Raw genomic sequence first — 25,669 nt, forward strand, 5'->3', positions numbered from 1 at the left:
CTTCATTTCTTTTAAGTTGTTAAAATGTTTTGTTTTGGGAGTTTAATGGTACCAAGTGAGACAGCAGCTTCCAGCTGCAGCCTGGAAAGATGATGCAAGATTAACATTCATGATTTAGTGTAGTTTAGTATTTGATCTGTTGTGAGTTCTGTGAAACCATGTCCCCATATCTTGCAGAGCTACTTCTAATTAAGATGATAACTGCAAACTTGTAACTCTGAATCACTGAAGGATGGTCAATTATTTTGATCCATGCACTAATTCACCATTACTGATAGTCACAAATGACAAAATAGTGCAAATCTAAGGACATTGGATAAAGTGGTTTAAGGAGAGTATTAGAGCTGAACATGTGTTGCTGGAAAGGCGCAGCAGGTCAGGCAGTGTCCAAGGAGCAGGAGAATCGACATTTCGGGGCATGAGCCCTTCTTCAGGACCTGGGGTGTGCAGTGAGAGAGGGATTTAAGGAGAGTATTAACTTTGCACATGTTTACACATTTGTAGAGTTTGTCTATAATGCTTTGCATGAACTTAGAAACACCCTTCTCTCATTTATTTCTTTCCAAAGATTTGAAAATATGGAAGTAAAATATGTTGTCACAAATTGTTTTACAATCACACAAAGTGGTTCTAGTAACCACCATACTTAACCATGTTTTTAACACATTTTCTTAGCAAACAGGGTGACATTTTGACCTCTGTCAATATTGTGCAGACCACACCACCAGCAAATGCATGGGAATTATACAGAACTGAAAATGTGTTGCTGGTTAAAGCACAGCAGGTCAGGCAGCATCCAAGGAACAGGAAATTCAACGTTTCGGGCCTTCCTGATGAAGGGCTCTGGCCCGAAACGTCGAATTTCCTGTTCCTTGGATGCTGCCTGACCTGCTGTGCTTTAACCAGCAACACATTTTCAGCTCTGATCTCCAGCACCTGCAGACCTCACTTTTTACTCGAATTATACAGAACTAGCCATTTTCAGTCTCACTATGTGGGCAAAATACTTTCTCCTTCTGTGGAAACTAGGGACAGTGATACACCTGAGATGGCATACAGTTCATGGTTAACCCATCTGTGCTGAAGTTGTATTGCATTTCAATGTAAAGAAATCAAATTTCATCATGGCTATGAAGAATCATTGTTTGTTTAGTTTTAATTAAATTACTGTATATTGATTTATTAATTACTTGAACCCAGATTGTCAGCTTTATCAAAGGTGTGTTAGATCAAAAATGTGTTGGTTTAAACTTAGTGTTGATTTTCTTCAGCAAATACAAATTAATTGTAAACTGAGCTATATATTACGAAGGCAGCAATGATATCGATAATCAAATTTAATAGATGGGCCATTTGATAGTTATTAAGGTTTTGCTCTGCGAGAGTAATGGATCTTCACTGAGTAACAGTAAAGAAACTCCAAGGAAATGGTGCAATATTGACAAGACTCGGGTTGATTGCAGCATCATGTATCCCACTTGAAGTTGGAACCACTTATTCAGAACAAGTTGGATGCTTTCAAAGTATAAAAATAAGAGGCTGTTCAAATAAGCAGACTTGGTGCATTCTGGGATGAACACTAAAGTTTTGGTGATATCTGCAAAGTTACTAACAATGCTTCATATGTTCTGATCCAGATCGTTTGTATATATGACAAACAACATTTAACCCAGCAGCGATCCTTGGGGAACACTGCTGGTTACAGGCTTCCCGTCTGAAAAACAACTCTTCACAACCACCCTCTATCTCCTACCATCAAACTAATTTTGCATCCAGTTGGCAAGCTCTCCCTGAATCCCAGGTGATATAACATTACTAAGTGGTTTACTATGTAGAATCTTGTCAAAGGCCTTGCTAGAGTCCAAGTAGACAACGTCTACCATTCTGCCTTCCTCTATCTTCTTGGTCACATTCTCAAAACACTCAATCAAGTTTGTAAGACATGAGTTCCTATGCATGAAACTTTGCTGACTATTGCTAATTTGCCTTTCCAAATGCAGGTAAATCCTGTCTCTCACAATCCCTCCCAACAACTTCCCCTGCGCACAGCATTAGCCACCTCCAGGTAAAAAACAAGGACTGCAGATGCTGGAAACCAGTGCTGAGATTAGAGTGGTGCTGGAAAAGCACAGCAGGTCAGGCAACCCGAGGAGTAAGAAAATCGACGTTTCGGGCAAAAGCCCTTTATCAGGAATAGCCTGATTAGCCACATCCAGTCCTCTGACACCTCGCCTGTGGTTGTATCTCTGCTAGGGGCCCTCACTTCGTAAAATGTTCTTGAATATACTTAGAAACATAGAAACCTAAAAAATAGGCGCAAAGGTAGGCCCATTCAGCTTTTCGAGCTTGTACCACCATTCAATATGATTATGGCTGATCATGCAATCTCAGTTTCCCATTCCCGTCCTCTCCACATACGCCTTGATCCCTTTTGCCACAAGGACCATGTCTAGCTCCCCCTCAAATATATCTAATGGACTGGCTCCAACTGCCTCCTGTGGAAGAGAATTCCACAGGTTCACAATTCTCTGAGTGAAGAAATTCTTTCTTATTTCAGTCCTGAATGGCTTACCCCTTATTCTTAGACTATCACCCCGAACTCTGGACTTCCCTGACATCAGAAACATTCTTTGCGCATCCAGCCTGTCGAGTACCATCAGGATTTTCTCTGTTTCTATGAGATTCCCCCTTCATTCTTCTAAATTCCAGTCAGTACAAGCCCAGTCAATCCAGTATTTCTTCATATGTCAGTCCTGCCATTCTGGGAATCAGTCTGGTGAACTGGGACTCCCTCAATAGCAAGAATGTCCTTTCTCAGACTAGGAGACCAAAACATTACTCAAGGTGAGGCCTCACCAAGGTCCGGTATAACTGCAACACGACATCCTTACTCTGATACTCAAATCTTCTTGCTATGAAGGCCAGTGTGCCAGTAGCTTTCCTCACTGCCTGCTGCACCTATATGCCAGCCTTCAGTGATTGTTCCACCATGACACCCAGATCTCATTGCACTTCACCTTTTCTAAACTGCCACCATTCAGATAAGAATCTGCCTTCCTACTTTGTGACCAAAGTGGATAACCTCAATTTTATCCATATTATATTGCATTTGCCAGGTATTCGCCCACTCAGCCAGTCTATCCAAGTCATCCTGCAGCCTCTTAGCATCCTCCTCACAGCACACACTGCCACCCAGCTTAATGTCATCTGCACATTTAGAGGTGTTGCAGTCAATTCTTTTGTCCAAATCACTAATGTGTATTGTGAACAGCTGGGGTCCCGGCACTGAACACTGCGACACCCCACTCATCACTGCCTGGCACTCTGAAAAGGACTTGTTCATTCCAACTTGTGCTTCCTGGCTGCCAACCAGTTCTCTATCCATGTCAATACATTACCCCAGATACAATGAGCCTTAATTTTCCTTACTAATCTCTGGTGTGGAACTTGAGCAGGTCTCGATGATTTATCTACCTTTATGCTTTTTAAGACTACGAGCACCTCCTCTTCTGTAATGTGGATTATTTTCAAGACATCAATATTTATTTCCCATGTTCCCTAGCTTCCAAGTCTTTCTCCACAATAAATATTGCAGCAAAATATTCGGTTAGTATCTCACCCATCTCCTGTGGTTCCACATGAAAACAACCTCGTTGATCTTTAAAGGGCCCTGTTCTCCCCTAGTTGCTCTATTGCCCTTAACATACATGTAGAATTACTTTGGATAATCCTTAACCTTATCTGCCAAGGCTACCTCATATCCCCTTTTTGTCCTCCTGATTTTCATTTTCAAGAATGCCCCTACTCGCCTTCTACTGTTCAGGAGATTCAGTTGATCCCAGTTGTCTGTACCTGATATCTGCTGCTTTCTTATGCTTGACCAGAGCCTCGATATTTCTATTCATGCATTGTTGCAACTCCTACCAGCCTTACCCTTCAGTCTGACAGGAAAATCTTGTCTCTGTACTGTTATTATCTTGCTTTTGAAAGCCTCCCACTTGCCAGAAGTCCCTTTTCCTGTGGACAGTCTACTCCTATCAACTTTTGAAAGTTGCTGGCTTGTGCCAGCAAAACTTGCCTAACTCCAATTCAGAACTTTAACATCTGAGCTTGTGATGGAGGCAGGTTGAACCAAATCATTTAATGCAAATTTAGACTGTTCCCTGTAAAGGAAGAATGTATAGGATTATATTGTGAATGTGGCAGAATTGCTCATTCAAAGAACCAGTGCTGATACAATGGGCCAAATGGTCTTCTTTTGCACTGTAGCAATTCCATGAGAAATATGAAATGCAAACTGTATTTTTTTGAAATCACTTTTTTTAAAAAAACATCGGCATAGAGTTAGCAATATAAGTGAATTGGTTAAAATAAAAATGTGTCAGTTTGAGTTCAAAAAACACTGTTTCAATTGAGTAAAAATGCACCAATTTTTCATTAATTTTATACCACTTGCTTTTACACATTAAATTGGATTTACCTAATACTTTTGTGCTGAAGCTAATGAAGGTGAAGGAGTTAAACAACTCATTGCCAACAAAGAGTTCTGCTTGTAGATCATGGCATTCATAGGAAAAAAATATTCCCAATTGATTCATTTTGCAACGAGACATAAGGACAGATCTTTGCTCCCAAGGCAGTGAGGTTGAGTTTGGAAATTTCTCTTTCTGCATCCCCCTCAGTTTAAAGACCCCAAATCCAATTTTGTCTCTAAGATACGGGTCACAATTGAACCAGGCCCGCAATCCTGAAAAAAGATCGTAGGCGACGATGGAAAGGCCAAATGCCAAGGCTGGTTAGACGACACCATACTGCCCCACTGCTCCACAGTCACCCATCCGAAATTCAGCCTGGGGATTTGGGAGGTGGGGGGCAGAAAAGGGTGGTAGTTGAGGGGATGGGCAAGGCAGAGGTGGAGGTTAGGCTGATGAACCAGAGATTTAAAATTGGATTTGTAGAAAATATGGACAGTATATCCACATTAATACCCCCTCACCATTTCTAAAGGCCCATGGAATCTTCCTGACTGCATGAAAATCTGGCCCAAAAGTACATTGTTGTAGATTAAAAATGGGATCTGTTGGTTTTTCTCAAGAAGACTTTGAGTTTAATTTTCAATATTCAAAAAACATTTAAATATGAATAATTGCACATCCAACTTCTTGTCAAAAATATAATTAACTTAAATAGCTGCCTCTCTTTTATAGAGTTTTGTAACAAAATATAACTGATTTTAAACAAATGTGTTTAAATGCTGAAATGGGTTAATTTCATAAAAACAGGTTGAGCATGAAATTGGGCTCCTCGGTACTTAATACTGTAACTGTCTGTTTGCTTACATAATGAAAGCTGTTATACATATGTACTGTTCTTGTTTAAGTCAAACTGAATTCCACTTTGTGGAGATGTTGGTCTGGCTGCATAACTGTACCGATACTTTTCAACTCAGTTCTCCAGATAAAACTGTCTTCTCACCATGTAAGATTGAACATGTTTTCAGCAGCAGAAAGGAACCTCTAGTAAGCTGTTTGAAGGGATTACAAACTACTTTTCTGGTTAATTGCTGGTTGATTTTGGCCCTTGGTTCAACTGTAGTCGTGGTTTATTTAAAGATCTTCTAGTCTGCAGGGAGATATAGGACACATGCTGATGGATTTAGATCTAACTCTGCACAGAGTACTTGCTCCCAAATATAAGGACAGGAGTTTACCTTGGATCAGTACATGGCATTGAGTGTTAGAGGCACAGCAGGACAAACAGATGGAAGAGGGAGAAGTAGGAAAAACATTCTGAGCAGAAGAAAACCTACCCAGGATGTTCAAGGAGCAGTTCTAAATAAGGGCTATCATGGCAGATGGTTTGCTTTGTTCAGGAGATCCTCAACTGGCACCAACTGCAGCCACAGCTGCAACCCCAGAGCAGGACAAAACACCATTGTCAGTCATTGTGAAGATGAGTATAGCCATGCACCTTTATGCACTGGGCTTCTTTCCAGGTTAAAGAAAACAATTTTAGTAATTGCCCATCACATGCTAAACAAACCTGAGTCCAGGAAGAGCTACACTGAGAACCAATTTATGAAAGTCGGTTGTGCTTGTGAGGTTCATAGTATTCATGCTGGCTAGAAATGAATTGAACTCATATGCAGTGAGTCATTCTCTGTAAGCAAGAGACTACACTGAATACGTGGGATTTATAGCTGCCTGTTGCTGTCTCCATAGAAAAACCTCACCAATCAGAATTAATTTACCAATCAATCAGCACTTCTTTCTCCTGTAGTTTTGTTTTATTCTTTCATGGGATGCGGCAGTTGCTGACTGGGCCATTACCTTTTCAAAGGAAACTAGGGACAAACAAAAAATGCTGCCCCAAATAGCAATGCTCACATCCCATGAATAAACAAAAATAAGAAATTGCTATGATTGTTTGAAATTTGGTATTCTTGTATTTATCCTGATGAATGCAAGATGGAAATTCAAGTTGTCGCTCCAGGGTAATTGACTCGGCATGAATTTGAATCGAGCTACAGGAGTGAAAATAATATGTTGATGTACAGCACTCGGCCCTTGCACCCCCTTAAAAATGGATACTTACAAAAAAATCAACACCTTGAATTCTGAGGATATGTCCAGAGTTTGAATTTATACACCAGTCAATGTTGGGAGTGTTAAACTCTCTGAAGACCAGAGTGAAATTAAAACCATGAAGTAGATAATTTTGAAACACCAAATATTTCCGTCTTTATTTGGTTCACGGGGAAAGATGCGACATTTTTGAATACAAATTCCATGCCAATGTAATTTCTAAGTTCTCCTTGAAGGAAACACTTGTGTGCACTAAGATTTATACAGCCAGGCATATATTTAATGAACTAGTCTTTATGCTATTATCATAAATCCACAGCTTACTACACTGCTCTCTTGGCTAACCTCGGGTTAATTAGAAAGGCCAAGCATACAAAAGAACCACTTACACACACATTATCAGGTTCAATAATCTGCCTTCTATATTGATACATCATCCCATATCTCATGATATCTGCAGTGCGGTTTGAGCATTTAACAACCCCAGCAAATGTGATGGTTTTGTTCAAAAGCTGAAGCAATATACATTGGATCCCGGTTGAAATTGCTGTGCCAAAGTATTGCACAAATTAGACAGAATGCGTTCAGGGCATCAATAATTTAGAAAAATGTTAATTGTACCTTTGGATTTAGGGTGAGAGTTTCATGATCCTGATGCCAAAAGCTGAGGATGGAGTATCTGCCTTGATCCAAACATGACCAGAGAAGCTACAAACAGGATCCTAATCAACAAGTGGAAACCCACTCCCAAAAATAAAATCAAGGGCGTGTTGCAGTAGACTCTTTCCAGGAGCACCAGCTAACACTGAGACCTTCATCTGAAAAGCAATTAGAAATAAATGAGACTGCAACAAAGTTCTTTATCTCTACTTGCTGCATTTCCTAGGCCTATCTTTTCTAGTGTCATTACCTTATGTTTGCTGTCATGTTCACATGGCACTTCAGGGAGAGGCAGCATTTCAGTGGGATAGGTTTGGGCTGAGGTCCCAGATTTTGACATCCCCCAACTATTCACATGTACTTGTGTAGAGTCGTGATTGAAAACACTGGCAAATGCAAGAAGACAGAATGCACTTCAGGGCGGTAAGCCCCAATTCCTCATTTCAACACTTTTTCTGACCTCTATTCTTCACCCTTCATTTTTTGAAGAAGGGGAGATGAGTCCACAGATACAGATCATTCAACCTTTATCTGGCATTTATAATGGGCCACCGTGTGGGCGGCACGGTGGCATAGTGGTTAGCACTGCTGTCTCACAGCGCCTGAGACCTGGGTTCATATCCCGACTCAGGCGACTGACTGTGTGGAGTTTGCATGTTCTCCCCGTGTCTGCGTGGGTTTCCTCCGGGTGCTCCAGTTTCCTCCCACAGTCCAAAGATGTGCGGGTCAGGTGAATTGGCCATGCTAAATTGCCCGTTGTATTAGGTAAGGGGTAAATGTAGGGGTATGGGTGGGTTGCGCTTCGGCGGGTCGGTGTGGACTTGTTGGGCAGAAGGGCCTGTTTCCACACTGTAAGTAATCTAATCTAATCTAATCATAGAATGCAAATAGCTGATCCTGTTAAATGTTTGTGGATGATTCCAGGGCAGTTATGTTGAGGTTAATGAATTCTGGGTCTAACCTACATTTCATCTTATTTCCCAGCTCATGCTTGGTGTCCAGTTTAAGCTGAGGATTGACAGAGCTGTTTCATCATTGGAAGATTTGACAATATTTTGAATGTGGCTAAACATTGCAAACTCATTCGCATTCCCAAACTTAACCTAGAGAGTGACGCAGTTGTGGTGAGAGAAGTGGGAAATCATTGTTGGTGATGGTTGGGTTGAGGAACTGGATAGAATTCCTATAGAGTGGAAGCATGCCATTCATCCCATCAAATCCAGACCAACCCTCTGAAGAACATCCATCCCCCCAAACCTACCCCATTCCTGTATCCCTGTGTTTCCCATGACTAATCCACCTAGCCTGCACATGCCTGGATATTATTTAGCATGGCCAGTCACCTAACCTGCACATCTCTGGACTGTGGGAGGGAACTGGAATAACCAGAGGAAATCCAGGCAGGCACGGTGAGAATGTGCAAACTCCACACAGTCGCCTGACGTCGCTAGTGCTGTGAGGCAACAGTGCTAAGTACTGAGCCAAAATGCAATGACATCTGGGATTGCACTGATTGGTCTCCAATGAACACATTTGGTTTCAGTGCCTCTGTTAAATCATTTAACCACCTGCTGTCACTATTTTCTTTTGAGAAAGGTGCCCTGGACTTTCAATAAAATCTAGACTGCTACATTTAGGTCTATCTACGAGCATCACTGAATATCTACTCATTACTGAATACTTAATCTTGCTCATTTTCAGTTTATTATTTTTACTTCTTACCAGAGTGATCATCTTTACAGACAGTTAGTTTTCACTCACAATTAAACCAGACTAATTCTATAATTTTGGTAATAGCAGGAGTGAAATCGATGCATTTGATCAGACTGAATAGATCCATTCTATTGTTTATATTACTCCAAGGCAAACAGTTCCATAGGTTATTTGAAATAAAGGCCGGAGGAGTTTCAAGAAGATAATTAGCTAAATGGGAATGTATAAAAATAACAAAATAATAGATGTAACTGAATACCTGGAAGAGCTAGTATGGGTTACTTTTCATTTGCTCCGCAACTTTCTTAAAACTCTAAGTTTGGTGTCACCTAAACACTTCTTTGTTTAGTCTCACTCTTTTTCGTCTTCACATGAGTGTTGTCATTGAGTTTGGGTCAACACCATGCTCTCCAGCTCCTCCATTAAAAAAAAACAAGTTGGAGCTAAATATTCTAGATCTAGCTTCTCTTTAAATTATGTTGAACACAATACAGTAGTAATTGTTATATTAATTATCTTTGTAACGTCAATACCCCAAGAAGAGGAGTAAATATTTTTCCTTTTTGACAGAAAGTGAGCAATTAGGTGTTTTACTTGGTCAAATTAATTGGCCTATAACAGTGGGATGTCTGTCGATATGTTGAAGCTAATGCAATTGATTGTGGATATTTTTTTCATTTACACAGGGACTCCAGTGAATCGGATTCCCATCATGGCCAAGCAGGTGTTAGATCTGTACAGTCTGTACAAGCTGGTCACTGAAAAAGGCGGCTTAGTGGAAGTCATCAATAAGAAGATCTGGCGCGAAATCACCAAAGGCCTCAACCTCCCTACCTCTATTACTAGTGCTGCTTTCACCTTGAGAACCCAGTAAGTTATAAAAAAGTATTTTGTAGTTAATATTACAAGAGAATGATCTGAGAAATATCCCTATATAGGCACGCTGCTTGTGCAGTATGACAGTATGATTCTGAACCAGCTGGTATCAGGATTGTCATCCATTGCTTATTTTTGCTACAGTTGTCCACTCAATACATTGCCAAACTCAGTTGGGTCACTAAGGTAAACAGATGGAAAATGTTTTGGGTGTTGTGTAAGTCAGAAAGCAGGACTTCCTGATAGTCAATACAAAATCCTTGTTGACTGAGGCAGTGACTAGCTAATTTCAGAACTGCGGGCTGTGGAATATGGTGGTGAATAAAATAAATAAGCAATTTAAAAACTGTGAAGATTAGAGAAATTATCTGTCCATTCCAACAGTTAACCCAAAGTAAGGGTTCACAACTTGTACGGCAAATGAAAGAGAAAATATTCAACAATGGCGATCCTTGGAGGTTTATGTTTAAATATCTGATTCAAAGTAGTGTAATAAAATAAAGTCACCATAGTCTGCCTAACCACAAAGCTGCTATCTCATTAGAGGGAGATGACTGGTTTAATATGAGGGCATAGGTTCAGAAGGACAGTCCTTCGTAGTAAACTGAGTCAGTGCAGGTAATATCTAAAGGTCACTAAAAATCTTTTACACCAAACCACATTATTAGGTGAAAGTACCAAAAGCTTGGTCAAAAAGGTACATTGTAAGGAATGTCTTAAAAGGGGAAAGTGAAGTAGATGGACTTAGGGAGTGAATTCCAGCACTTAGGATCTTGGCAACTGAAGACATTGGCACTGTTTATCAAGTGAATAAATTCAGGACACTCAGAAGGCTAGAATGAGAAGAGCATGGGTATCTCAGAGGTTTGTGGATCTGAAAGAAATTACATAGATAGTGAGAAGCAAGGTGATGGAGCATTTCAAAAACAATATGGCATGTTTTAAAATTGAGACATTTTTGGTGAATATTCACGGATTAATATTTAAGAAATTAAAAAATAGGTAGTGCCGGAGTTTGTTGGGATCAGGAATGATTGGGCGAGATAATGACATGTGGTCCGTAATGGAAGAACTTTTTACATTCCTTTGTGGGATTTGGGCATTGCTAGCTAGGCCAGTATTTATTATCCATTCTTAATTACTCTGGAGAAAGTGACAATGAGCTGCCTTCTTGACCAGCTATAGTCATTGAAGTGCAGGTTGATTTACAATGGTGTTAGGAAGGACCTTACAGGACTTTGAATGAGTGACAGTGAGATACTCCCCCATCAGGGTAGTGTGTGACTTAAAAGGGAACTTACAGGATGTCTTGTTCCCATGTATCTGTTGCCCTGTCCTTCAAGGTGGTAATTAGTGCAGGTTTGGAAAGTGCTGTTGGGATATCGTTGGAGAGTACATCTTTTAGATAGAACACAGCGTTGCCACTGTGTGTAAGTGCTGGAGAGAGTGAATATTGAAGTCAGTGGATGGAATGGCAATCAAGTAAGCTGCTTTGTCCTGGATGGTGTGGTGATGGAAGAGCACAGCTGGTCAGGCAGTAGCCGAGGAGCAGGAGAGTCGACGTTTTGGGCATAAGCTGTTCATCAGGAATGTGATGAACAGCTTATGCCCAAAGCTGTCACTCAAAGCTGTAGCATTTATATGGCAGGTCCTGTTCAGTCTCTGGGCTGTGGTAAACCCCTGGATGATAATAGTGTGGGATTCAGCAATGGTGATGCCATTAAACATCAAGGAGAAATGGTTAGATCCTTTTTTGTTGGAGATGCTGTTTTCTTGGCATTTCTGTGACATGAGTGTTAAAGCTACATATCAGCTCAGGTATGGAGATTGTCCGTGACATGTCCTGTTCCAGTATCTGAGCATTTAGGACTTTACTGTGTAAATTTCCATGTTGTTAGGTAGGTTTCAGTGTTGCTGTTGTACTAGAATAGCACTGCTTGTTCTGAAATATAAATCTTTGGTATTATTGCTAGAATGGTGTTTGGACCCAAAGCCTTTGTGGTATCGAATGTCATTAGCAGTTACTTGATAGGTGGAGTGAATGTATGGAATCCATGTGATATAAATTGACCACTCTCAGTGATTCCTCCAGTGGTGTTCACCATGGAGAAGAACTGATTTATCAGCCAAGAGCTTGGCAGTAGATGGTAATCAGAAAGTTCTGAAGTCAATGTTGAAGACAACTCCTTCCTGACTATGTACTGGTATGCCATCACCTCTGTTAGGTCTCTCTACAAGTTTGTCAGGCTATGCCCAAGATTGTGATGGTGATCGTGATGGTGATGGAGATGTCTGGGACATTGCGTGTAATCTGTGAGTATGTTTATCTCAGGTTTAGGTAAATTTTGGATTGGTGGTGCTGGAAGAGCACAGCAGTTCAGGCAGCATCCAAGGAGCAGCAAAATCGACGTTTCGGGCAAAAGCCCTTCATCAGGAATAATCTCAGGTTTAGTTTGACTATTCTGTGAGACAGTTCTCCAAATTCTGTCACAAGCCAAAACATGTTGGTAAGGAGGACTCTGCAAGGTCAACGGGCCTGCATTCCTGTTGTCATTTCTGGTGCCCAGGTCAATGCCAGGTTGTTCGTCCTGTTTATACTTCAGAACATTTTGATGCGACTGAATGGCTTGCTCCAGGACATTTCGGAGGGCATGAAGGATTCAGCGAGATTCCTGGGAGTCTGCAGTCATATATAGGCCAGATCAGGTAAATGTAGCAGATTTCCCCTTCTCCGAACGACATTAATGAACCAGTTTGGGTTTTAACCACAGTTTGCAAGGGTTACGTGGTCAGCATTTGGTTAGCTTTTATTTCCAAATTTTAGTGAATTCAAAATTTCACCATTTCTGTGCTGGGAGTCAAACGTAGGCACAAAACATTAGCCTGGGGTGTTGCATTACTAGTCCGGTGACATGAATACTGTGCCACTACCTATGAGGGACTGTGAAGTAGAGTCTACAATCCAGAGGGATTAGGTGCTATGATGTGGGAGCTGCCCCAACTCAAACACTACATTTCAGCTTAACACAATCATAAGCTTCAATGATTAGGTGACTTATAAAGGCCTCTCAAACTCAGCTCAACAGGTAATTCCTATAGGCTGGTTTGTTATGTCATTTTAATTTAGTCAGCATCAATCAATGCTTAGACCATTGTTTGTACATTATAAGTGCAGCACCAGTATTTTTCAGACCTTTAATTGCCATCATGTTAGGAAGAGAAAGCAACATAAAAAATTCTGTTAAGCAATGGAGAAACAACACTGAAAGACACAAGAGGCTGCTTGTTTAGCAGTTTAAGGTCACAGACAGCATGAAATAGCTATTTTAAACAATAAAGACTGTTCTTTCCATCAGATTTCTGTTTAATGGCATTTTCTGATATTGACAGCAAAGTCAATTCTAAATCTAGTGAACTAATTCAAAGACGTGCAGATCGGGTGGATTGGCTATGCTAAATTGCCCCATAATGTGTCTAGGGATGTACAAGTTAGGTGGATTAGCAAATGTGTTCAGGGATATGAAGGTAGGATGGGGACGGTGGTGGGTCAGGGTGGGATGCTCTTCAGAGGGTTGGTCCAGACTCAATGGCCAAATGGTCTCTTTCTGCACTGTAGGGATTCTTCAAATTTGCATTCTATCCGTGATCCTTAGTGACCTTTAAAGCTTTACATATGGAACATTATCAAAAAACATACGAAAGTCAGTATGAATAATATCTACTTGCTTGTGTCTATTTTTATTTAGGTATTTCTCATCTAACAGGTTCATGAACTATGGTTGGTGTTTCTGAAACTATAGTGTCTATTCTTCCAGGTGAATGTTAGTAGATTCCTGAATCATGCTTTCAAACAATTCCAAACCACAGTTTTTTGGAGTTTCTATTCTTCATAGCAGCACAGGAAAGTAACAATAGCAGAACCCTTTTTGTCCGGGATGACTTCAATAGCAGTGTAGATCAGTCGGTGGCTAATCTGAGACTCTCCATTTTACACACCTAACCAAGTTTAAAGTTTATGCCTTTCAGCAGAGCAGTTTCTCTTTACTAATAAGTCCACAATTACTTGCCCACAAATTTCTTACGCACCAAATTTCATTTGTTGACAGGAATTTGCCCAAATCTTTTCAGAAACTGACTAGGAGCACTTGTTCCACAACTCCTGCCAGTGACCTGTTCTGCATTGTTTTGTAAAAATATTTCTCCCTCTTATCGTCTTCTTTTGATATCCTTAATTTGCAAATTTAATTCCCTGTCGTTAAGGTCTGCATGCAGCTAAAAAGTTTACTTGGTTCCACTTTACCAAAGTATTTTATCAGGTTAAAAACTTGCATCATATATCTTACTGGACTTCTATGCTTGAGAGAAAAATATCATGTTGTTTTTGGGGCAATCTGATAACATGATTACAAATACATACTTTTCCTCTTTTTTTTTCTTCATACATGTTAAACTAACAGTTCCATAATTTCCTAAGTATCTTAGCAAGTGTTGAGAAGATTTGTAGCTCAGGTTGAGGTTCTGGATGTAGGTATCTAAGTATCTTGCTGCATTTCAGACATTATATAAATACTTTAAACTACAGTCCTATACTGAACTCTGAAAGAAATTACTCCTAATATCATTCACATAGTGACATATTTTCTGACCATCTCTCCTATTTACCTTGAAGTTCTCTCTGATCTTTAATGAGTCACCTACATTTTGCTTAGTTAAAAAATATTTATCTCTTTGCTGTTGCTATGAAAACCCTGCTGTTGTTTTGCCTTCATGCACCTTTCACATAAATGATATTTCTCTTTATAAATATATCTCCATATCATCAGAACAGAAAGTCACGATTGAAGCTCGGGTTGAGTTCAATTACCTAAGATCAGTTCAGATCTAAAATTTACATGAAGAATAATTTAATGCTTTCATCTTCAAAAGTAACAATTTTGAAAGATATCAATAACACTGAGTGTACTAGTGGAAGAACAGAATAAGGTGGCCATTTGACCTTTGAATCTGCTTGGTCATTCTATAAGATTATGGCTGATCTGATTGTGGGCATTATTCCCCTTTCCTGCTTGCCCTTTATAACCCTTGGCTCCTTCTAAATCAAAAATCTGTCTAACTCAGGTTTGAATATATTGAATGACCTAAGCTTGACTTCTTTCTAAGCTAGAGAATTCCAAAGATGCATGATCCACTGAGTGTAGAAATTCCTCTTCGTTGCTGTCTTCAAAGGGAGACCACTTACTTATAAAGCATCCCCTCTAATTTTAGATTCCCTATGGGAGGAGGTGTCCTCTAAGCAGCTCAACCGAGAAGCGATGAGGAATTTGCAACAGGAACAATATGTGATGGATGGCAGTTATAGAAAGGGGTGAAAGTCTCAGATCCAGTCACATAGATGGGTTAACTCCAGGAAGGGTAAGAGAGGTAGGCAGCTAGAGCAGGAGTCTTTTGTGGATATTCCCATTTCAAACAGGTATGCTGTTTTGGAAAATGTAGGGGGTGATGGATTCTCAGGGGAACGTAGCATAAACAGCCAAGTTTTTGGTATTGAGACTGGCTCTAATGCAACGAGGGGTACGTTGGCTTCCAAGAGATCAATTGTGTTAGGGGATTCAGTAGTCAGAGGTACAGATAGACGTTTCTGTGGCCAGCAGAGAAAAAGCAGAATGGTGAGTTGTTTCCCTGGTGCCAGGATCAAGGATGTCCCGGAGAGGGTGCAGAATGTTCTCACGGGAGAGAGGGGCCAGCAGGAGGTAATTGTCTACATCAGAACCAATGACATTGGAAGGGAAGAGGTTGAGACTCTGAAGGGAGATTACAGAGAGTTAGGCAGAAATTTAAAAAGGAGGTCCTCAAGGGTAGTAATATCTGGATTACTCCAAGTGCTACGAACTAGTGAGGGCAGGAATAGGAGGATAGAGCAGATGAATGCATGGCTGAGGAGCTGGTGTATGGGAGAAGGATTCACATTTTTGGATCATTGGAATCTCATTTGGGGGAGAAGTGACCTGTACAAGAAGGACGGATTGCACCTAAATTGGAAGGGGACTAGTATACTGGCAGGGAAATTTGCCTGAACTGCTTGGGAGGATTTAAACTAGTAAGGTGTGGGGGGTGGGACCCAGGGAGATAGTGAGGAAAGAGATCGATCTGAGACAGGTACAGCTGAGAACATAAGTGATTCAAACAGGTTACGCAGGAACAAGGTAGGACTAATAAATTAAACTGCATTTATTTCAATGCAAGGGGCCAAACAGGGAAGGCAGATGAACTCAGGGCATCGTTAGGAACATGGGACCGGGATATCATAGCAATTACGGAAACATCGTTCAGGGATGGGCAGGACTGGCAGCAAAATGTTCCAGGATATAAATGCTGGAGGAAGGATAGAAAGGGAGGCAAAAGAGGAGGGGGAGTGCATTTTTGATAAGGGATAGCATTACAGCTGTGCTAAGGGAGGATATTCCCAGAAGTACATCCAGGGAAGTTATTTGGGTGGAACTGAGAAATAAGAAAGGGATGATCACCTTATTGGGATTGTATTATAGACCCCCCAATAGTCAGAGGGAAATTGAGAAACAAACTTGTAAGGAGATCTCAGCTATCTGTAAGAATAATAGGATAGTTATGGTAGGGGATTTTAACTTTCCAAACATCGACTGGGACTACCATAGTGTAAAAGGTTTAGATGGAGAGGAATTTCTTAAGTGTGTACAAGACAATTTTCTGATTCAGTATATGGATGTACAGACCAGAAAATGTGCAAAGCTTGACCTATTCTTGGGATATAAGGCAGGGCAGGTGACTGATGTGTCAGTGGGGGAGCACTTTGGGGCCAGCGACCATAATTCTACTCGTTTTAAAATAGTGATGGAAAAGGATAGACCAGATCTAAAAGTTAAAGTTCTGAATTGGAGAAAGGCCAGTTTTGACGGTATTAAGCAAGAACGTTTGAAAGCTGATTGGAGGCAGATGTTTACAGGTAAGGGGACGGCTGGAAAATGGGTAGCCTTCAGAAATGAGATAACAAGAATTCAGAGAAAGTATATTCCTGTTATGGTGAAAGGGAAGGCTGGTAGGTATAGGGAATGCTGTATGACTAAAGAAATTGAGGGTTTGGTTATGAAAAAGAAGGAAGCATATGTCAGGTACAGACAGGATAGATCGAGTGAATCCTTAGAAGAGTATAAAGAAAGTAGGAGTATACTTAAGAGGGAAATCAGGAGGGCAAAATGGGGACATGAGATAGCTTTGGCAAATAGAATTAAGGAGAATCCAAAGGGGTTTTACAAATATGTTAAGGACAAAAGGATAACTAGGGAGAGAATAGGACCCCTCAAAAATCAGCAAGGTGGCCTTTGTGTGGAGTGACAGAAAATGGGAGAGATACTAAATGAATATTTTGCATCAGTATTTACTATGGAAAAAGATATGGAAAATATAGACTGTAGGGAAATAAATGGTGACATCTTGCAAAATGTCCAGATTACAGAGGAGGAAGTGCTGGATGTCTTGAAACGATTAAAGTTGGATAAATCCCCAGGACCTGATCAGGTGTACCCGAGAACTCTGTGGGAAGCTAGAGAAGTGATTGCTGGGCCTCTTGCTGAGATATTTGTACCATCGCTAGTCATAGGTGAGGTGCTGGAAGACTGGAGGTTGGCAAACGCAGTGCAACTGTGTAAGAAGGGTGGTAAGGACAAGCCAGAGAAGTATAGACCAGTGAGCCTGACCTCGGTGGTGGGCAAGTTGTTGGAGAGAATCCTGAAAGACAGGATGTACATGCATTTGGAAAGCCAAGGACTGATTAGGGATAGTCAACATGGCTTTGTGCTTGGGAAATCATGTCTCACAAACTTGATGGAGTTTTTTGATGAAGTAACAAAGAAGATTGATGAGGGCAGAGCTGTGGATGTGATCTATATGGACTTCAGTAAGGCGTTCGACAAGGTTCCCCATGGGAGACTGATTAGCAAGGTTAGATCTCATGGAATACAGGGAGAACTAGCCATTTGGATACATTACAAGCTCAAAGGTAGAAGATAGAGGGTGGTGGTGGAGGGTTGCTTTTCAGACTGGAGGCCTGTGTCCAGTGGAGTGCCACAAGGATCAGTGCTGGGTCCCTCTACTTTTTGTCATTTACATAAATGAATTGGATGCGAGCATAAGAGGTACAGTTAGTAAGTTTGCAGATGACACCAAAATTGGAGGTGTAGTGGACAGCGAAGAGGGTTACCGCTGATTACAACAGCATCTTGACCAGATAGGCCAATGGGCTGAGAAGTGGCAGATGGAGTTTAATTAAGATAAATGCGAGATGCTGCATTTTGGGAAAGTAAATCTTAGCAGGACTTATATACTTAATGGTAAGGTCTTAGGGGGTGTTGCTGAACAAAGAGACCTTGGAGTGCAGATTCATAGCTCCTTGAAAGTGGAGTCGCAGGTGGATAGGATAGTGAAGAAGGCGTTTGATATGCTTTCCTTTATTGTCAGAGTATTGAGTACAGGAGTTGAGAGGTCATGTTGCGGCTGTACAGGACATTGGTTAGGCCACTGTTGGAATATTGCATGCAATTCTGGTCTCCTTTCTATCAGAAAGATGTTGTGAAACATGAAAGGGTTCAAAAAAGATTTACAAGGATGTTGCCAGGGTTGGAGGATCTGAGCTACAGGGAGAGGCTGAACAGCTTGGGGCTGTTTTCCCTGGAGCGTCGGAGGCTGAGGGGAGACCTTACAGAGGTTTACAAAATTATGAGGGACATGGATAGGATAAATAGACAAAGTCTTTTCCCTGGGGTTGGGGAGTCCAGAACTAGAGGGCATAGGTTTAGGGTGAGAGGGAAAAGATATAAAAGAGACCGAAGGGGCAACTTTTTCATGCAGATACATGTATGGAATGAGCTGCCAGAGGGTGTGTTGGAGGCTGGTACAATTGCAACATTTAAGAGGCATTTGGATGGATATATGAACAGGAAGGGTTTGGAGGGATATGGGCCAGGTGCTGGCAGGTGGGACTAGATTGGGTTGGGATATCTGTTCGGTATGGATGGGTTGGACAGAAGGTTTTGTTTCCATGATGTAATCTCTATGACTCTAACCATACATTTTCGATAAGATCATTCTTCTAACTCCAATGGATACAGGCTCAACCTGTTCACCCTTTTCTCAGATGAAAATCCTTCATGCTGTGAATTAACCTAACAGGCCTTCTCTAAACTCCATCCAGTGCAAATATATTCTTCTTCAAATAAGGGAACCTAAACTCTGAATAGGACTCCAGGTTGGTCTCACTAATGTCCTGTATAGTTTGAGCAAGATTTCCCTACTTTTATATTCAATCCCTTCTGCACTAAAGAAGAACATTATTATCTTCCTAGTTACTGCTGTATGTGCATGTTGACCTTTGTGATATGTGCATACAAGGAAGTCCAGATCCCTTTGTACTGCTGCATTCCATAACATTGCCCATTTTAATAATTGTCCAATTTTTCTATTCAACCTATTGATGTGAATAATTATGTGTTTCCTACATTATACTCCATTTGACAAATTTTTGCCCACTGACTTAACTTATTTATATTACTTTGCAGACTTTTTATGTCCTCCTCACAACATGCTTTCCTGCCTGTGTTCCTATCATCAGCGAATTTGTCTTCAATACATCCAGTCTTTTGAACACGTTAATTTGTTGAACAATGTAGAAACATAGAGGTTTCAGTCCAATTAATGTATTGGAGTATTAATGCCAAAAAATACAAACTATAGTTCCCACCTCATTCTTCCAAAACAAAGATATTCCAATTTATCATTGTAATTCTATTCAGAAGTGGGTCATGCAAGTTTATAAAGTAGAATACTGACAAGCTGCAGCAGTTGGGAATTCATTCAACAAGGACAGAATGCTCCATTTTCCAAGGGAGTAGAATGGCATGTGGGTCTGTAAAATTCAGCACTATGGCAGTGTCCAGTTAATAGTTGTTAAACAGCCAATTGATGATCTCCTTCCACCATACTTGGATTTCTGCCATTGTGAAGTAGGCTGGTGCCAAGAGTCCAAGGAACAATGTGAAACCTGAAGGTATTATTGCCAGAGAAGGGGTGACTGCCTCCTGCTCGGCTATCCTGTGACTATGACAATGTACATCCCTCCCCACCCAAAAAAAGACATTTCCATCCCCTGTATTTCCTATGCACGCTCTCCATCCTGTTAATCAAACTGTTCCTCGTCCTAACCAATATATCTCAGCCCCAAAACTACCTGTAGCTGAATGGAAATCCCCCAAACAATGCCACCATCAGTTAGTTAAAAATCACACAACACCAGGTCATAGTCCAACACGTTCAATTGGAAGTACTAGCTTTCGGAGCAACACTCCTTCATCAGGTGGGTGTCCACCTGAAAGCTAGTGCTTCCAATTAAACTTGTTGGACTATAACCTGATGTTGTGCGATTTTTAACTTTATACACTCCGGTCCAACACCAGCATCTCCAAATCATGACCATCCATTAGTTTTCCATAATGTCCCTATTGTGTACTCAACAAACCCGAGTTTTCTGAGCGACAATTGAATTTTCATATTAATTTGAATGAGAATGATTTATTATCACTTGCACGTTACAGTGAATAATACAGTAAAATACCGTGAACCCTTACTGCTTCAGTGTGACATTGTGTTATGCAGTCGCTTTCTTTACAGATTAGAAATTGACAGCACATCACATAGCGCTGTAAAAGGCATGATTTCTAAAATAAAATTGAAGGATGATTCTAAGGAAGAGTGGTCTGAAGTTTAAAGTAAAGTTTACTACGTTTTGTTCTGGTAGAATTTGGTATTCATGATGGGTGTAATAGATTCAAAAATGTTACAGTCCCAGAATTACACCAAGCACACATTGAAGAGAATGAGAATGCAATAGTACGAATTATGTTTCAGAAAGTATTTGCACCTATATCTAACATTTTTCTTTACATTGCCTTCCAGATACATGAAGTACTTATATCCATATGAATGTGAAAAGCGAGGGCTGAGCTCACCTGGAGAGTTGCAGGCAGCTATTGATAGCAACAGACGAGAGGGCCGAAGGCAGAGTTATGGTTCTACATTGTTTAACTATTCCCCTGTGGGGACGCCTACTATCTTATCTTCTCCTAAGATACAGATGCCTACTATAGCTATATCCACACATAATGGCAGCCATATTAGCCATGGATTTTCTATAAAGAAAGGTATTGTGTTTAGATTTTTACATAGTAAAACACTGAATTAATGGAATACAGTCTTCAAGAGGCACAATGGCATATAGTTGGCTTGTAACTTTGTTTCTGTGTAGAGACAAGGAGAAATATCCCAGGGACTCAAATTCTTTTGTGCATTGAGTTAAACATTTAAGGCGTATTTACTTAGTCGCAGTTGATATGCTGTAGCTTGCACTGTAAGTATCTTTGTCTAAGCATTCAAGTTATTGATGAGGAGAAATCAAGGATAAGAATGTGTGTGCACATTAAGCATATGTACAGTTATAAAACTAAAATCAATCCTTGAAATGATCGTGTAAGGGGAAGCACTTCCTTTCACTATAGTGTCCACCATTTTGGTCACCTTCATTCATTCTTGTATGTATATAAAGAAAGTTTAGTCATTCCTAAGTATGGGACTGAGGTTTTAAACATGGCATGCTTTATTAGTATGTGTCACTGATACCTGTCACTAATAAGTGCATTTAGCGTCTATTCTGTAACATGGGAAATAATTGATATTGAGGAGACAGTTGCAACATAATCAAAGATCTTTAGATCATGCTATAAACAGCAAATATAGGAAGATCTAAAACAGTATCAGGACACTGAGATTAGAACAGTGATGTCTTGTTTCATGGTTGAAGTGATTAATTGCTGATGATGATTAACATTCTGAGCCATCACTCAAAGGTGGATTAAGGATTTCCTGGGTCCTGAGCAAAGTTTCACTTAACCAGTAGTTACCGCATCTCTCTTCGACCACAATTCATTTAAATATAAAAGTATGGGAAATGCAAGGAGAAATGTGCAATCAGTTGTTTACGCACTGCCTTAATAAAAAAAACACACCACTGTAATTGCACTTAAGCAAACTTGATTAATTTTGTCAAACAAAACATGTTTACCTGGTGTTCCTACAGGCTGGAACCCAAGGGAACAAAAGCCGTAAATGAGAGTATTATTCAGTGTCTGACTATTGATCTCTTGTGGGTGTTGTGCTGAATGATGCTATCAAATAGTTCTAGGTATGAAAGACTTCAGTTATTTAGAGAGATAGAGGACCTGGGATTCTTTTTTTAGGCCAGAGATGTTTAGGGAGTATAAGTAGAGGTGATCAAAATTGTGTGTTTTGATTGGGTGGATGAAGAGGTTGATAACCAGGCAATCTGGGGAAAGTGAAAATATCTTTTCCAACAAGATGTTATATTCTGGGATGCACTGCTTGAAAAGACGATGGAAGCAGATTCAGTTGTAACCTTCAAAACAAAATTGGCTACATAACCAAAAAGGAAAGAGATTGCATGCTTATGAGGAAAATACTAGGGTGTAGGTCTAATTGGGCAGTGTTTTCAAGGATCTGATGTAGACTCAATAGGGAGTGCATGGTTTCATTCAGTACTGTGTCATTCAATGATTTTATAAACAAAGAAACTGTGATTCCAGCAAATACAAGATTTCATTATTAAATTAATGAAACAAAGGCACAATGTTGTTTTTCATAAATGTAATTAAATTTCAAATTGTGTGTAAACATCATAGCCAACTAAGCAGGAAATGTAATTTATGACATAAGTGCTTTTGCATTTTCTTTCAGTGTTACAGTTGGGTGAAATCAAGAGTTGATTTGTTCCATTTGTCACCTCATGCCCAGTCTTTTGAATTTCCATTCCATGTACCGATCCTTGGAGACCTAAGCTTCTTCATAGCAAGGGAAAATAACTGAAATTACATTGTAGTCACCTCACTTCTGGCTGTCCCATGTTCATAAAGATGACTGATTCATTCTGAATTTATAGAACTGACAGCTGTCAGTGCACAGGAAGCTCCTGTCCTTTAAAGTTGTTATTAATGTTTAAGAATTGAGCAGCAACATACTTCTATCAGATTTTTTAACAAATCACTTCACACCTGTTCGTCCACCATGATGCCTATTCCACTTGCCCCTCCTCCCCCTTTGCTAACAGCACAAACCATCATTTTCCAGCCCATTTCAATTCTGAAGAAAAACTTTTGGAGTCCTCATGCTAACTCTGTTTCTCTCATCATAGATGTTGCCTGATCTGCTGAGTTTTTCTAGCTTTTTATGGCTTTATTTCAAATCTCCAGTGTCCATAGTATTTTGCTTTAATGCACTTTTTGTTAAATCAATATTTAATGTATCCAACACTAATTAAAAACCATAGGAATGAGACAGTGTGCGTCTAACGTTAATTTTCTGTGCCAGAGAGGTTGTTTAGAGTAATGAAGAATGCACCTATTCATGCTGCTTGACAGTTAATAGTCATTTGAATTCAAATGTTTAAATTCAAAGTGATTGAACAATGAGTTGGATGGTGGGCTGGCCATTTTTGAAAAGCTTTTCAAGGATGTGAGCATCTCAGACAGCAGCATTTGGATTTTCACATTTAACTGCACATGGACAGTCCCTAAGAAATGCTGGCTACTTTACACAGGACCATTTAAATGTTCTTAGGCCCACCTTGCTTTTAGCAGCAAATGTAGCCCATGATCTTTACATGTCCTTCGAAAGACAAAAATGAAGTACCAGCTCTTGTAGACCTGTTCAGCAGCTCCTTCCCATAATCACCAAAACGCAGAGCAGCAGATGCGAGGATCTTGAAAATACTTTTTTAATAAGAATGACTGTTGTGAGAAAATGAGTAGGCAATTTCGGTTTAATGGGTAGGTAAATAGGACAAAAGAATGATTGATCATTGTCACACTTAACCTAGAAGTGCAATTTTCTGATATTAACAAATTGGTGCACGAAAATAATGGATTTACTAGAATGTCTTATTTAAAGGCAAAGTCCAGAGAGGGTGCATTAGTTAACCAGGATATTTCTTGTAGAATTTCTGTGGTACCTTTGGAGCATTTTTAAATTGCTGGTGGCCCACAAGGCAAAAATTACCAATGACTTCACCTCTGGAATGAGAATTCATCTCTCATCAGGAAAGGTGCCACTTATTGATGTAGCCACCTCACCATCTGAATTCCACCAGAGTTGTGAACTTCACATAATTTTCAGATTGACATTGATGAACAAAAAGGCACTTTTTCTCCCTTTAAAATGCATCTTTCACCATACAGTGCAGAATAGATTACATGTCCTGTCAATTTGGGATTCTTTGGAGGCTATGAGCTAAAAAGTACTGGAAGGCTAGGAATAAAAATATCAAAGATTCTCATCAAAAGTTTTTTTTAATTTCAGGTGTATTATTTAGAGGTATATTATTAGTGATTAGTAATTATATTAGTAGTGATTTTCACAGATAATCTTAAGAATTATTAATCAAATCTTTATTTTTGTAATCCATCAAAATCTGACCCTTGTAAACCTCATGACCTGACTGAGGTGTGGCAGTAATGTAAGTTGTGGTCCTATTATGGATTTGATGGAATTCTTTGCAGTGACCTCATCTTTTGGTAATGGTTTGTTTCCTTCTCTCCTTTTGTTCTAGAAGAATCGATGCCCTCGACAGCTGGACACAATCGAATAGCAATCCCACTCAGTATCACTGGTCATCATGTGACCACAGCTCAGGCTGTTGCAGCCCAGGCAGCCACTGCACAGGTAGCAGCAGCTCAGGCCGCTGCCCTGGACCAGCTGCGTGAGAAGCTGGATTCCGGGGAGCCTCCAGAGAAAAAGGTCTCAGTTGTGGCAGAAGAACAGCAACGACTTATGCAACAAGCACTGCAGCAGAACCTGTTGGCCATGGCAACACAGATCCCTATGAATATTAAAATCAATAGTAGAGGTAAGGTGAGGAGGGGAAATTCATGTGAAGACATTACATTCTGTCTCAGGTTTCTCATTAATCTTGATTAGATCCCCTTCACTGTGGAAACAGGCCCTAACAGGTTCACACCAACGCTTCAAAGAGTAACCCACCCAGACCCATTTCCTTCTGACTAATGCGCCTAATACCATGGGCAATTTAGCATGGCCAATTCACCTGGCCCACACATCTTTGGACTGTGGGAGGAAGCCGGAGCAAACCCACACAGACACAGGGAGAACATGTAAACTCCACACAGGCAGTCACCCAAGGCTGGAATCGAATCTGGGACCCTGGGGCTGTGAGGCGGCAGTGCTAACCACTGAGCCACTGTCCTGCCCTACTCTAACTTGTTGCACATCATCACCATGAAAAGCAACATTCTCTTTGTTCACTTGGAATCTTAAATTCTCTATGACCAACATGCTTTCCTTTCTTTACTTATTTGCTAGAATACGTTTCTTTGTCATTTCCATCTTGTTGCCATAGTAACAGGCTTACATGTATATTTTGTTGTGTTGAAACCGAGACCCATTTCACTGTCTCTGAATTTAATTAATTCTTTTCCCTCATGTCAATGTATGGCACTCCTGACCTCCTTCCATCTGTCCTGCAGGTTTTTGAAATTTAAATTCAGTTAGTTTCTGCTTGAATTAGTCTTGTTTTCTAAACTTACTGTCTTCTTCCCTGTGGGCATGAACATTTGTCTATAGTTTTTTCAAGAAGTAATAATTAAATATCGTCTGACTAGCTGTTAAGATGTTCTATATAATTGTACATTTGAAGTAGCATACTGTGTAATTTGTTCAAATAATCAGAT

At 40.2% G+C, this 25,669-nt stretch overlaps 1 protein-coding gene across 5 annotated transcripts in view; it reads left to right on the forward strand.

Annotated features, from left to right (window-relative positions):
• LOC132818359 (AT-rich interactive domain-containing protein 3A-like) overlaps window positions 1-25,669 on the forward strand; it is a 454,864-nt gene that overhangs the window by 417,016 nt on the left and 12,179 nt on the right. For 4 of the 5 annotated variants that reach the window (XM_060829311.1, XM_060829321.1, XM_060829340.1 and 1 more), the window contains exons 4-6: window positions 9,644-9,827; window positions 20,814-21,058; window positions 24,532-24,828. In XM_060829311.1, coding sequence (XP_060685294.1) covers window positions 9,644-9,827; window positions 20,814-21,058; window positions 24,532-24,828 — 726 coding nt within the window. The remainder of the gene's footprint in view (window positions 1-9,643; window positions 9,828-20,813; window positions 21,059-24,531; window positions 24,829-25,669) is intronic. The other variant, XM_060829331.1, reaches the window with a different exon arrangement.

This window comes from Hemiscyllium ocellatum, chromosome 1 (assembly GCF_020745735.1).
Source record: "Hemiscyllium ocellatum isolate sHemOce1 chromosome 1, sHemOce1.pat.X.cur, whole genome shotgun sequence".
In the NCBI taxonomy this organism is placed as follows: domain Eukaryota; kingdom Metazoa; phylum Chordata; class Chondrichthyes; order Orectolobiformes; family Hemiscylliidae; genus Hemiscyllium; species Hemiscyllium ocellatum.